The following is a 12514-nucleotide window of genomic DNA, read 5'->3' as shown; positions in this document are numbered from 1 at the left end:
TTAATCAAAGTTAACAGCCTCAGAAGACGCAAAATACAGCACGTTAGATAACAGATCTCATAAGTGATGCACAGACATCAAGTCACACACATGACGACATCAACTGTCCAGTACAGACTGCGCGGAGTAGGTTTTTATGGTGAAATTGCTGCAAAGAAGTTACTACTGGAGACCACAATCAAGAAGAGACTTGTTTGATTTGAACAACACAAGGACTGATCTTGCATAAGTAGAAATATGTTGTCTGATTTAAAGCACGCTTACCAGCATGTCTGCCATAGCATTCTGCAGTGACATCCTGCACTTGGTAGGACCATCATTTGTGTTGCAACAGGACAACGACCTAAAACACCTGCACAGACTGTGGCCAAGAAGGAGAGGGATGGAGTGATAAGTTAGATGATATGGCCTCTGCAATCACCTAACCTAAACCTAATTGAGAAGGTTTGGGATGAGCTGGACTATCAGTGAAGACAAAATAGCCAAAAGTGCTCAGCACCTGTGGGAACTCCTTAAAGGTTGTTGGGGAAGCCATTCCAGGTGACTACCTAATGAAACTGCTTGAGATAATGCCAAAGGGGTGTAAAGCTGTCAGAGTAAATGGAGGGTACAGTGAGGAATCTAAGGTGTAACACATGTTGTGGTTTGTTTCTTCTCTTCCTGTTTCCATATTTGTAACTTTTCTTGTTTTGCTACCTTCAGTTTAAATATACAATGTGCTCATTTCAATAACAAGGAAAATTTTTGGTATTAACAGGTGTATCCAAACTTTTGACCTGTACTGCATATATTGTACCTGAGAACCTGTGTGGGTTCCTGTTCAGTATTTTCAGTTTTGAGGAGCACTTTTCGACCAACAATTAATACTTCATCTGTTTCATGCTGATAAAAAAAAACCCCACTTAATTTAGGACAGGCACGAGGTCCTAAAGCTGCAGGATGTATATTTTTTTCTGTTTTGCTACACATGGATAAAAAAAAAATACTTCCTCTGTAGTGTGATGTGAATGTTTGTGAATCTAAGACTCTGAATCACTTGCCATGTTCTTCCAGGGTGGTTGTCCTCAAAATCCTTATGCTTCTCAGTAACATAGATAGTGATACATCCAGTAGTGTAAGACAATGGCATAAATGACAGGAAGGCGGAGGTCTCCTTGACCTGCAAGACAATGGCATAAATGTCAGGAAGGCGGAGGTCTCCTTGACCTGCACTTGTGCTGAGAAAGAACCGGGGCCCCTTGGCCCGCTGTCCTTCTGTTTTCATACCCCCATAAAAGTGAATATAGAGAGCTGTACACAATTCTGTTTTCTTCCGTTATTTCATACATATAGTTAGTTGACAGTCTTGGAGCTTATTGGTTTCAGATGTTTTCATTTTTTCTTTGTTACGGTATCGCCCCCTGGGTATACTACTTCTGGGGCTAGTGCGTATGTGTTGTATTTTCAAGATTATCACTACAATAGAACTTCTTTGATATTGGCTTTGCCAAGGTGAGTTGTTTTTCTCTCCCATGAGTCAAAGCATGACGTCTGTGTGTTTCTCCTGGGTCCAGCTGGTGCAAAGTGCATACCTGATATCCTTGTTGTGCTGTGCTGAAAGGGGGGAAATAAGCAGTGGGGACTCAGTCCTCAGTCAAATGCCATCTGTTTGTGACTGGTTTCTCTGGTGATTTTCCCCTATCTCAGAATGGTTCCCACAGCAACTGTATGAAGTTAATTATCTACCTGAATGGTGTAAGAAATCATTAGCTGTCCACCAGGGGGCGCCAAACACAAAGCTCTTATCTGGTGAACTAGTCTTATGTGCACATCAAGCCATCCTTCTACTACTGTATAATGTCTGCAATGTAAAGTGCATTAACTGTTGTACTGCACTGTATAATCATATGTTGCTACACTGCCTCTGAAATGAAGCAATATTACAAAAAGTCTTGATTTAAAAATTGCAATTATTTAACTGTCTCCATGATATAAACTTAGATTCTGCAGTTTTACTTATTTCTGTCCTTGTGTATTTGGTAAGGTAGAAACAGCTTATTTGGGCATATTCATACATCTTGTGAGGTCCATTCTCAGACCGTGTCACGGATGTGAGAATCTGTTCTTGGCAAAAAGGAGGGAAAAGGAGTATGACTGCAGGATGTGTACGTAGTATCTTGCAACTGGAAGCTGACAAGATGGGTGGAGAGCATTGGACTAAGCTAGTAATTCTTAGAAAACATCCTACCAAGTAAGCAAGCTAAAATGACCCTTTCTTACTTTTATTTTTTTTTTCTATTTTTCCCAGTGGATTTTCCTCCATCTGTTCGAATGCATTTGTTAACAAAGATGGCTGATATAGAGTAAGTACCGTGCACCTTTTTAGAGATGACTACACATTTCAGGTGAATTGTTACGGAGAATAATTGCGTATATGTGTATACCCACATATGTACCACTGTGACTCTCTCTATATCTAATTTTTTTTTTTTTGTACACGTCTATGTATATACACTACCGTTCAAAGGTTTAGGGTCACTTAGTAATTTCCTTATTTTTGAACGAAAAGCAGTTTTTTCCAATGAAGCTAACCTTAAAGGGAACCTATCACCCCGTTTTTTAAAGATTAGATAAAAATAGTGTGAAATAGGGGCAGAGCTGGGCTTTACATTACTGCCTTTTTGGTGCCTTTACACCCCCGTTAGGCTGCCGAAATACCTTTGTGAAGTGTCCATTTTGTCCTGTCACTCAAGTTGGTCAGGTCGGATGGGCGTGGTCACAGCGCTGTTTCTCCCCCAGATCAGGCTCATCATTACGTTGGTGGCGTAGTGGTGTGCGCATGTCCAAGGTCCCGAATCCTGCACAGGGGTGTGAAAATAGCAGCGATGTCCGTTATTTCATTGGTGGTCGGTGGGCGCGGCCATCTTGCTTTGGCCGCGCGTGCGCAGAAGCGGCGCTCTGCTGGCCGCGGCTTCAGGAAAATGGCCGCGGGCATCCGCGCGTGCGCAGATGGCTATCGCGGCGGCCATTTTCGTGAAGCCGAGATGCGAACTCTGCTTCACGAAAATGGCCGCCGCGATAGCCATCTGCGCACGCGCGGATGCCCGCGGCCATTTTCCTGAAGCCGCGGCCAGCAGAGCGCCGCTTCTGCGCACGCGCGGCCAAAGCAAAAAAACTTTTCTGTTTTTACACTTGTGAAAATTAAAAAAAATGGTTCTGAAGTAAAATGTTTGCAAAAAAAAGTTAAATGTTCATTTTTTTCTTCCACATTGTTTCAGTTCCTGTGAAGCACGTAAAGGGTTAATAAACTTCTTGAATGTGGTTTTGAGCAGCTTGAGGGGTGCAGTTTTTAGAATGGTGTCACACTTGGTTATTTTCTATCATATAGACCCCTCAAAATGACTTCAAAGGTGATGTGGTCCCTAAAAAAAAGATGGTGTTGTAAAAATGAGAAATTGCTGGTCAACTTTTAACCCTTATAACTCCCTAACAAAAAAAAATTTTGTTTCCAAAATTGTGCTGATGTAAAGTAGACATGTGGGAAATGTTATTTATTAACTATTTTGTGTGACATATCTCTCTGATTTAAGGGCATAAAAATACAAAGTTTGAAAGTTGCAAAATTTTAAAATTTTTCGCCATATTTCCCTTTTTTTCATAAATAATCGCAAGTAATATCGAAGAACTGTTACCACTAACTTGAAGTACAATATGTCACAAAAAAAACAATCTCAGAATCAGCGGGATCCGATAAAGCGTTCCAGAGTTATAACCTCTTAAAGTGACACTGGTCAGAATTGTAAAAATTGGCTCGGTCACTAAGGGGTTAAGTGTTCCCTTTATTTTTTTTGAGCATTGTGCGTATACACTACCGTTCAAAAGTTTAGGGTCACTTAATTTTGTGTTTTCCATGAAAACTCATACTTTTATTAATCAAATGAGTTGTCAAATGAATTGAAAATCTAGTCCACACATTGACAAGGTTAAAAAAAAAAAAAGATTTTTATTTGAAATAATAATTTTCTCCTTCAAACTTTGCTTTCATCAAAGAATGTTACCTTTGAAGCAATTACAGCATTGCAGACCTTTGGCATTCTAGCAGTTAATTTGCTGAGGTAATCTGGAGAAATTTCACCCCATGCTTCCAGAAGCCCCTCCCACACGTTGGTTTTGCTTGACGGGCACTTTTTGCGTACCATACGGTCAAGCTGCTCCCACAACAGCTCAATGGGGTTGAGATCTGGTGACTGCGCTGGCCACTCTATTACAGATAGAATACCAGCTGCCTGCTTCTTCCCTAAATAGTTCTTGCATAATTTGGAGGTGTGCTTTGGGTCGTTGTCCTGTTGTAGGATGAAATTGGCTCCAATCAAGTGCTGTCCACAGGGTATGGCATGGCGTTGCAAAATGGTGTGATAGCCTTCCTTATTCAATATCCCTTTTACCTTGGACAAATCTCCCACTTTTGCCAGCACCAAAACAACCCCAGACCATCACATTACCTCCACCATACTTGACAGATGGCGTCAGATGCTCTTCCAGCATCTTTTCAGTTGTTCTGCGTCTTACAAATGTTCTTCTGTGTGATCCAAACACCAAACTTGGATTCGTCTGTCCATAATACTTTTTTCCAATCTTCCTCTGTCCAATGTCTGTGTTCTTTTGCCCATAATAATCTTTTCCTTTTATTAGCCAGTCTCAGATATGGCTTTTTCTTTGACACTCTGCCCTGAAGGGAGCATCCCGGAGTCACCTCTTCACTGTAGACGTAGACAACCCTAACCCTAATTTTAGCCCTAGTCCTAACCCTAAATTTAGCCCCAACCCTAACCCTAAATTTAACCCTAGCCCTAACTTTAGCCCCAACCCTAGCCCTAAGGCTACTTTCACACTTGCGTCTTGTGGCATCCGTCGCAATCCGTTGTTTTGGACAAAAAACGGATGCAGCAAATGTGCCCACAGGATGCCTTTTTTGCCCATAGACTTGTATTGCCGACGGATGGCCACATGTCGCGTCCATCGTGCACTGGATCCGTTGTGTTTTGGCGGACCGTCGTCAAAAAAAAGTTCAATGTAACCTTTTTTTTTGTACGTCGCGTCCGCCATTTCTGCGCATGCGTGGCCGTAACTCTGCCCCCTCCTCCCCAGGACATAGACTGGGCAGCGGATGCGTTGAAAAACTGCATCCGCTGCCCACGTTGTGCACAATTTTCACAACGTGCGTCGGTACGTCGGGCCGACGCATTGCGACCGCCCCGTACCGACGCAAGTGTGAAAGAAGCCTAAGGCTACTTTCACACTAGCGTCGTACTCTGCCCGTCGCAGTGTGTCGGGCCGACGTACCGAGGCTAGCGTTGTAAGCACCGCACAACGGGTGCAGCGGATGCTGTTTTTCAACGCATCCGCTGCCCCATTGTGAGGTGCGGGGGGGCGGCGTTTTGGCCACGCATGCGCGGTCGGAAATGGCGGACACGTCGCACAAAAAAGCGTTACATGTAGAGTTTTTTGTGCCGACGGTCCGCCAAAGCACGACGCATCCGTCGCACGACGGATGCAACGTGTGGCAATCTGTCGCAATGTGTCGCTAATGCAAGTCAATGGAGAAAAAACGCATCCTGCAAGCACTTTTGCAGGACGCGTTTTTTTCTCCAAAACGGCGCATTGCGACGGAAGCCAAAAACCGCTAGTGTGAAAGTAGCCTAACCCTAGCCCTAACCCTAAATTTAGCCCCAACCCTAACCCTAAATTTAGCCCCAACCCTAACCCTAATTTTAGCCCCAACTCGTCTCTCCTGCCGGCCGGCAGATGGCAGCAGATGGCGGGCGCGCTGCGCATGCGCCCGCCATTTTCTTTCCCGAGGAAGAAGCCGGCCGGCAGGAGACGCAGGAGGACCCAGGGACACCGGTAAGTATGATAGGGTCCCCGAAACCCCCTATTTCTCTGTCCTCTGATGTGCGATCACATCAGAGGACAGAGAATTACAGATCGCTGCTTTTTTTTTTTATTTTTTTTTTTTTTGCGGTCGCCGGTAAACAGTTAATTACCGGCGATCGCAAAACAAAGGTCGGTAAAAACCGACCCCGATCATGTTCTTTGGGGTCTCGGCTACCCCCGGCAGCCGAGACCCCAAAGATCTTCCGGGCGGCAGGCGCACTGCGCATGCGCCCGCCATTTTTTCCCCGGAAAAAGATGGTGGCGCATATCGGGAGCCACGAGGAGCACCGGGGGAGATAGGTGAGTATTGGGGGGCCATCGGGGACCCTATTTCTCTGTCCTCCGATGTGCGATCACATCGGAGGACAGAGAAATTAAATGGCAAATCGCGTTTTTTTTTTTGTTGTTGCGACCGCCGGTAAACTGTTAATTACTGGCGATCGCAACTCGGGGGTCGGTAAAAACCCCCCGAATCATGTTCTCTGGGGTCTCGGTTACCCTCGGCAACCGAGACCCCAGAGAAAATCCGACTCTGGGGGGCGCTATTCACTTTTTCCACAGCGCCGTTAATTAACGGCGCTGTGGTTTAAGTACCCTTAGCAGCCGCCGTTAAAAGGCGTATCGGCGGTCGTTAAGGGGTTAAACACCATGTAACTCCAAGTCCATCACACTTCTGTGAAATCAACCTGTCCAGTTATGAAGCAACATCAATTGTGAATCAATTTCTCTTGCAATTGTGCAAATAGAACAGACAACAGGTAGAAATGATAGGCAATTAGCAAGGCAACTCCTATAAAGGAGTGATTCTGCAGGGAGTGACAAGACAATTTATCTGTTCTCATCCTATTTGGCTATCGTTGTTTTGGTCACTTTTTGCATTTTATCATTGCTCTCACCTCTGGCCCCTTTCTGGCACTGGACGGAATAGTACATCCAATGCAATCAGTCGTGCTCCCGGGGGGAGCTGACACCCGGCACTAAGTGCCAGGAGCGGTCACGGACCGCTACTGACACTTTAACCCCTGAAACACTGCTATCAAACATGCCGCAGGGTCCCGATCGCTGCCATGGAGACCCGATGTCGTCATGATGACATCCGGGTCTCCAGACCTCCTCTCATGTGCAGTGATGACCAGGAAGTCTCTCAGGTCAGTGGAAAAGAAGCTGCAGAGCTGACAGCTTCTATAGCATGCAGATCTGCGATCACCCTGCACAAAATGAGTGTCCCATAGCAGGACACAGTGTAAAAGTAAGAATAAAATTAAAAAAACTTTTTTTAAATAACTGTAAAAATATTTTTCAAAATAGAATATTGATTTTTTTATCATTAAATGAATATTTGAATAATAAAAAATCTAAATAAGTACACATATTTAGTATCACTGCGTCCGTAACGAACCGACCTATAAAACTGTCCCACTAGTTAAAACATTGGGGTTTTTTTGCCTTTTTTTAAATGGTGTTCACTAAAGGGGTTATCATCATACCGCCGAACAAAAAGTGGAATAACACGCGATCAAAAAGACGGATGTAAATAACCGTGGTACTGCTGAAAATGTCATCTTGTCCCGCAAAAGACAAGCCCCCATACAGCTCCATCACCAGATAAATAAAAAAGTTATAGCTTTCAGAATAAAGCGATGCAAAAATAAATCTTTTTTATATAAAAGTTTTTATTGTATAAAAGCGCCAAAACAAAAAATATAAATGAGGTATCGCAGTTATCGTACTGACCCGAAGAATAAAACTGCTTTATCAATTTTACCACACGTGGAACAGTATAAACACCCCCCCACCAAAAGAAATTCATGAATTGATGGTTTTTGTTCATTCTGCATCACAAAAATCGGAATAAAAAGCGATCCAAAAATGTCATGTGCCCGAAAATGGTACGAATAAAAACATCAACTCGTCCCGCAAAAAGCAAGACCTCACATGATTCTGTGGGCCTAAATATGGAAAAATTACAGCTCTAAAAATGTGATGCAAAAACTATTTTTTGCAATAAAAAGCGTCATTTAGTGTGGAAAAGCTACCAAACATAAAAACCCTCTATAAATAGTAAATCAAACCCCCTTTATCACCCCCTTAGTTTGGGAAAAATAATAAAAATGTGTTTTTTTTCCATTTTCCTGTTAGGGTTGGGGCTAAAGTTGGGGTTAGGGTTTGGATAACGTTTAGGGTTGGGATTAGGGTTGTCAGGGTTAGGGGTGTGTCAGGGATAGGGGTGTGGTTAGGGTTGGGTTTAGGGTTAGGGGTGTGTTGGAGTTAGGGGTGTAAAAATGAAAAATCGCTGGTCAACTTTTAACCCTTAACTTCCTAACAAAAAAAACGTTGGTTCCAGAATTGTGTTGATGTAAAGAAGACATGTGGGAAATGTTACTTATGAAGTATTTTGTGTGACATACCTGTGTGATTTTAACCTCTTCACGACCTTGCCTTTTTCCATTTTTGCGTTCTCGTTTTTCGCTCCCCTCCTTCCCAGAGCCATAACTTTTTTATTTTTCCGTCAAATCCCACACTTGTTCTTTGTTTGGCTTTTTTTGCTAGGTTCACTACATGCTAAAACACGAGTTCATAGACACCAAACATGTCTAGGTTACGTTTTATCTAACTGGTAAAAAAAATTCCAAACTTTGCGCAATTTTTTTTAAACGCAATTTTCCAATACTTGTAGCGTCTCCATTTTTCGTGATCTGGGGTCAGGTGAAGGCTTATTTTTTGCGTGCCGAGCTGGCGTTTTTAATGATACCATTTTGGTGCAGATACGTTCTTTTGATCGCCTGTTATTACGTTTTAATGCAATGTCGCGGTGACAAAAAAACCCGTAATTCTGGCGTTTCGAATTTTTTTTCTCGCTAGGCCATTCAGCGATCAGGTTAATCCTTTATTTTTATTGATTGGGCGATTCTGAACGCGGCGATACCAAATATGTGTAGGTTTGATTTTTTTGTTTTTGCTTTATTTTTGATGCATGACAATGCTAGGCCTCGTGGCTGGAAGTGTCAGCAGTTCCTGCATGATGAAGGCATTGATGCCATGGACTGGCCTGCCCGATCCCCAGAACTAAATTCAATTGAGCACATCTGGGACATCCTGTATCGTTCCATCCACCAATGCCGTGTTGCACCACAGACTGTCCAAAAATTGACTGATGCTTTAATTCAGGTTTGGGAGGAGATCACTCAGGAGCACATCCACCGCCTCATCAGGTCCATGCCCAGGAGTTGTAGGGAGGTCCTACAGGCACGTGGAGGCCACACACGCAATACTGAGCATCATTTCCTTGTCTTGAGGCATTTCCACTGAAGTTGGATCAGCCTGTAATTAGATTTTTCGCTTTGATTTTGAGTATCATTCCAAATCCAGACCTCAAAGGAATATTTTGTTGTTTTTATTTACATTGATCACTTTTATGTTTTAATATTCCCAAAACATTCCACTATGCAATGAGTGAAGATTTGCAATTGGAGTATTCCATTCAGTGATATCTAAGATGTGGTATTTTAGTGTTTCCTTTATTGTTTTTTTGCCGTGTGTATATGTAATATATATCTAACACACGCACGTCTGGATCTAAGACGTGGGAAGCGATCAATTGCAGTTATTTATTCCTAAGGGCAGGGCCGGCGTCAGCACCCGGCGTACCCGGGCAAGTGCTGGGGCCCTGAACAAATGGGGGGCCCACTCGTGGCCGGGACGCCAGGGGGCCCGGGCGGCTCCCCCAGCAGCTTCGGCACTACTTGAGCTCAGCCGTCACTTAAACAAACATGGCCACGCACAGTGCACTGTGCAGCGATGTCTGCTAGTAATGACGCAGCCGGGCCGACACACAAGCAAAGTTAAAGGCACAGTGTCGGCCTGACCGCATCATTAGTAGCAGACACAGCTGCAGAGTGCACTGTGCGCGGCCATGTTTGTTTAAGTGACAGCCATCAAGCAGCGCGCCCTCCATAGCCACATGCCAGAGGAGCCTGATGGGCGACAAGCCTGGGGGAGGTGAGTGAGGCTTGTCTGTATGTCTGTGTATGCATGTATGATGTGCATATCTGTGTATATCGGTGTGTATGACTGTATATATTTATGTATTTTTGTGAATTTGTCTTCAAATATATGTATGTAAATATCTGTGTATTGTATGCGTGCACGTCTGTGTATTTTATTGTATGTGTGTGCATGTCTTCGCATTGTATGTGTGCATGTCTGCGTGTTGTATATGTGTGCATGTCTGCGTGTTGTATGTGTGCATGTCTGCGTATTGTGTGTGCATGTCTGCGTATTGTGTGTGCATGTCTGCGTATTGTGTGTGCATGTCTGCGTATTGTGTGTGCATGTCTGCGTATTGTGTGTGCATGTCTGCGTATTGTGTGTGCATGTCTGCGTATTGTGTGTGCATGTCTGCGTATTGTGTGTGCATGTCTGCGTATTGTGTGTGCATGTCTGCGTATTGTGTGTGCATGTCTGCGTATTGTGTGTGCCTGTCTGCGTATTGTGTGTGCCTGCATATTGTATGTGTGTATGTCTGCGTACTGTGGATGTGTGTCTGCGTATTGTATGCGTGTGCATGTCTGCATACTGCATGCGTGTGCATGACTGCATATTGTATGCGTGTGCGTGTCTGCGTATTGTGTGCGCATATCTGCGTATTGTATGTGTGTGCATGTATGCGTACAGTGTGTGTGCATGTCTGCGTATTGTGTGTGTGTGCATGTCTGCGTATTGTGTGCGCATGTCTGCGTATTGTGTGTCTGCATGACTGCATATTGTATGTGTGTATGTCTGTGTATTGTATGTGTGCGCATGTCTGCGTACTGTGGATGTGTGTGTCTGCGTATTGTATGCGTGTGCGTGTCTGCGTACTGTAGATGTGTGCATGTCTGCGTATTGTGTGCGCATATCTGCGTATTGTATGTGTGTGCATGTCTGCGTACCATATGTGTGTGCATGTCTGCGTACCATATGTGTGTGCATGTCTGCATATTGTGTATGTGTGCATGTCTGCGTATTGTGTGTGCGCATGTCTGCATATTGTGTGTGCGCATGTCTGCGTATTGTATGCATGTGCATGTCTGCATATTGTGTGTGCATGTCTGCATATTGTGTGTGCATGTCTGCATATTGTGTGTGCATGTCTGCATATTGTATGTGTGCGTATGTCTGCGTATGTGTGTGTGTGTGTGCATGTCTGCGTAGTGTGTGTGTGTGTGTGTGTGTGCATATCTGCCCATATGAAGGATGAGGGGGAAGGCTAGGCCCTGTGTAGTATATCTTTATTTCTCCGCTGTGTCTGTGCATCATGAATCGTGGTATGTGGGCCCACTGAGACTCTTGCCCAGGGCCCACAAAAACCTGGAGCCGGCCCTGCCTAAGGGTGTGCAACCAAATATTAAGTTGAGGGTGCCAACAATTTTGTCTGACCCCTTATTGTGGTTTTGTGTGAAATTATGTCCCATTTGCCTCCCCACCCATTTCCTTTGCATGTAATAAAACACCACAAAAAGCAAACGTGTATCTAATTGCAATAATTTTCTGGTAGAACAATTTCAAGGGTGACTACGCATTTGGCCATGATATATCTCCTGGTAACGGCTATATTTGAGACCCCTTTAGGCAGCCGAGTAGTGTTTATGCATTTATTGCAGTAGCGAACATGGCTTCAGTCTATTATTGTTATAGCCATAGTTCATAGTGGCTTCTTTTTGTAACAAAAACCACAACACACAGATTTTTGGGTGCTTGTTGGACTTCATTAACTTCATTGGATTCTTCAGGATATGTTGAAGTTGGTGGATGTACTTGAGAAATGATGAAGCACTTAGGAAAATGTACTACTTCCGTGCTACTATCAACTCTATTTTAATACATTGATTGCTTTTTTCAGGTTGATATTTTTTACACACATTTCGAGTGAACATTCCCTTTAGAGAACTGTCAATTACACCTCAATAAGCTAATGCTAATTCAAAAATTGAACTAAACAAAATGTTGGTTTACTGTATTTTTTTTTTTTTTTTTGCTCTAGCTGTTCGTGTGAGTCCTAAGTTTTTTTTTTTTTTTTTTTTTTTTTCAGGTACAGATTGGCATCTGGGACTAGTGAGAAGATTCAGCTTAGCTCCCTAATAGCTGCATTCCAGGTCACTCGCGATATGATTGTTGCGGAATCTTAGCGTGGGATGTGCAGCTTGATAGACGTGCGGTCAAGGTTACTCAAGGACAGAACAAAAACTGTTTAGCAAGAACATGCATGAGGAGTTCTATTTTTGGAGCAGACATGGGATGATTGCATTTTTGGTTACATTTATACCGGATGGTCCCTGGGAGAATGAATATGAGACAACCTAACAGGTTTACTGCAGAAATAAACATCCTGAATATTTCTTGTGCTTTGTGTTTTTAGACTGTGTGTCTGTATTCTGAAGTAACAAACCTTGTGGCTGGGCTATGGAGTTTTTGTTGTGAGAATTCTTTAACACTTTTTCATTGCTGCAACTCTTTACTGAAATTATGTACAAGTTGTCATACGCTGGCTCCTTGCCTTTGATGTGGGCTCGCTCCCCAAGCCTGCTTTTGTCTCGGCAAGCCATGAGCTCTCTTGACAACG

General features: G+C 43.6%; 1 protein-coding gene across 4 annotated transcripts in view; it reads left to right on the top strand.

The window, feature by feature from the left end:
* RFC5 (replication factor C subunit 5) overlaps nt 1–12290 on the top strand; it is a 64407-nt gene extending 52117 nt beyond the window's left edge. For all 4 annotated transcript variants that reach the window (XM_077292257.1, XM_077292272.1, XM_077292261.1 and 1 more), the window contains 2 exons: nt 2288–2342; nt 11984–12290. In XM_077292257.1, coding sequence (XP_077148372.1) covers nt 2288–2342; nt 11984–12080 — 152 coding nt within the window. In that variant the 3' untranslated portion in view covers nt 12081–12290. The remainder of the gene's footprint in view (nt 1–2287; nt 2343–11983) is intronic.
* Nucleotides 12291–12514: the final 224 nt, after the last annotated feature.

This window comes from Ranitomeya variabilis, chromosome 1 (assembly GCF_051348905.1).
Source record: "Ranitomeya variabilis isolate aRanVar5 chromosome 1, aRanVar5.hap1, whole genome shotgun sequence".
NCBI classification, from domain to species: domain Eukaryota; kingdom Metazoa; phylum Chordata; class Amphibia; order Anura; family Dendrobatidae; genus Ranitomeya; species Ranitomeya variabilis.
The sequence above is the reverse complement of the archived record's forward strand: the minus strand, read 5'-3'. Positions and strand labels throughout refer to the sequence as shown.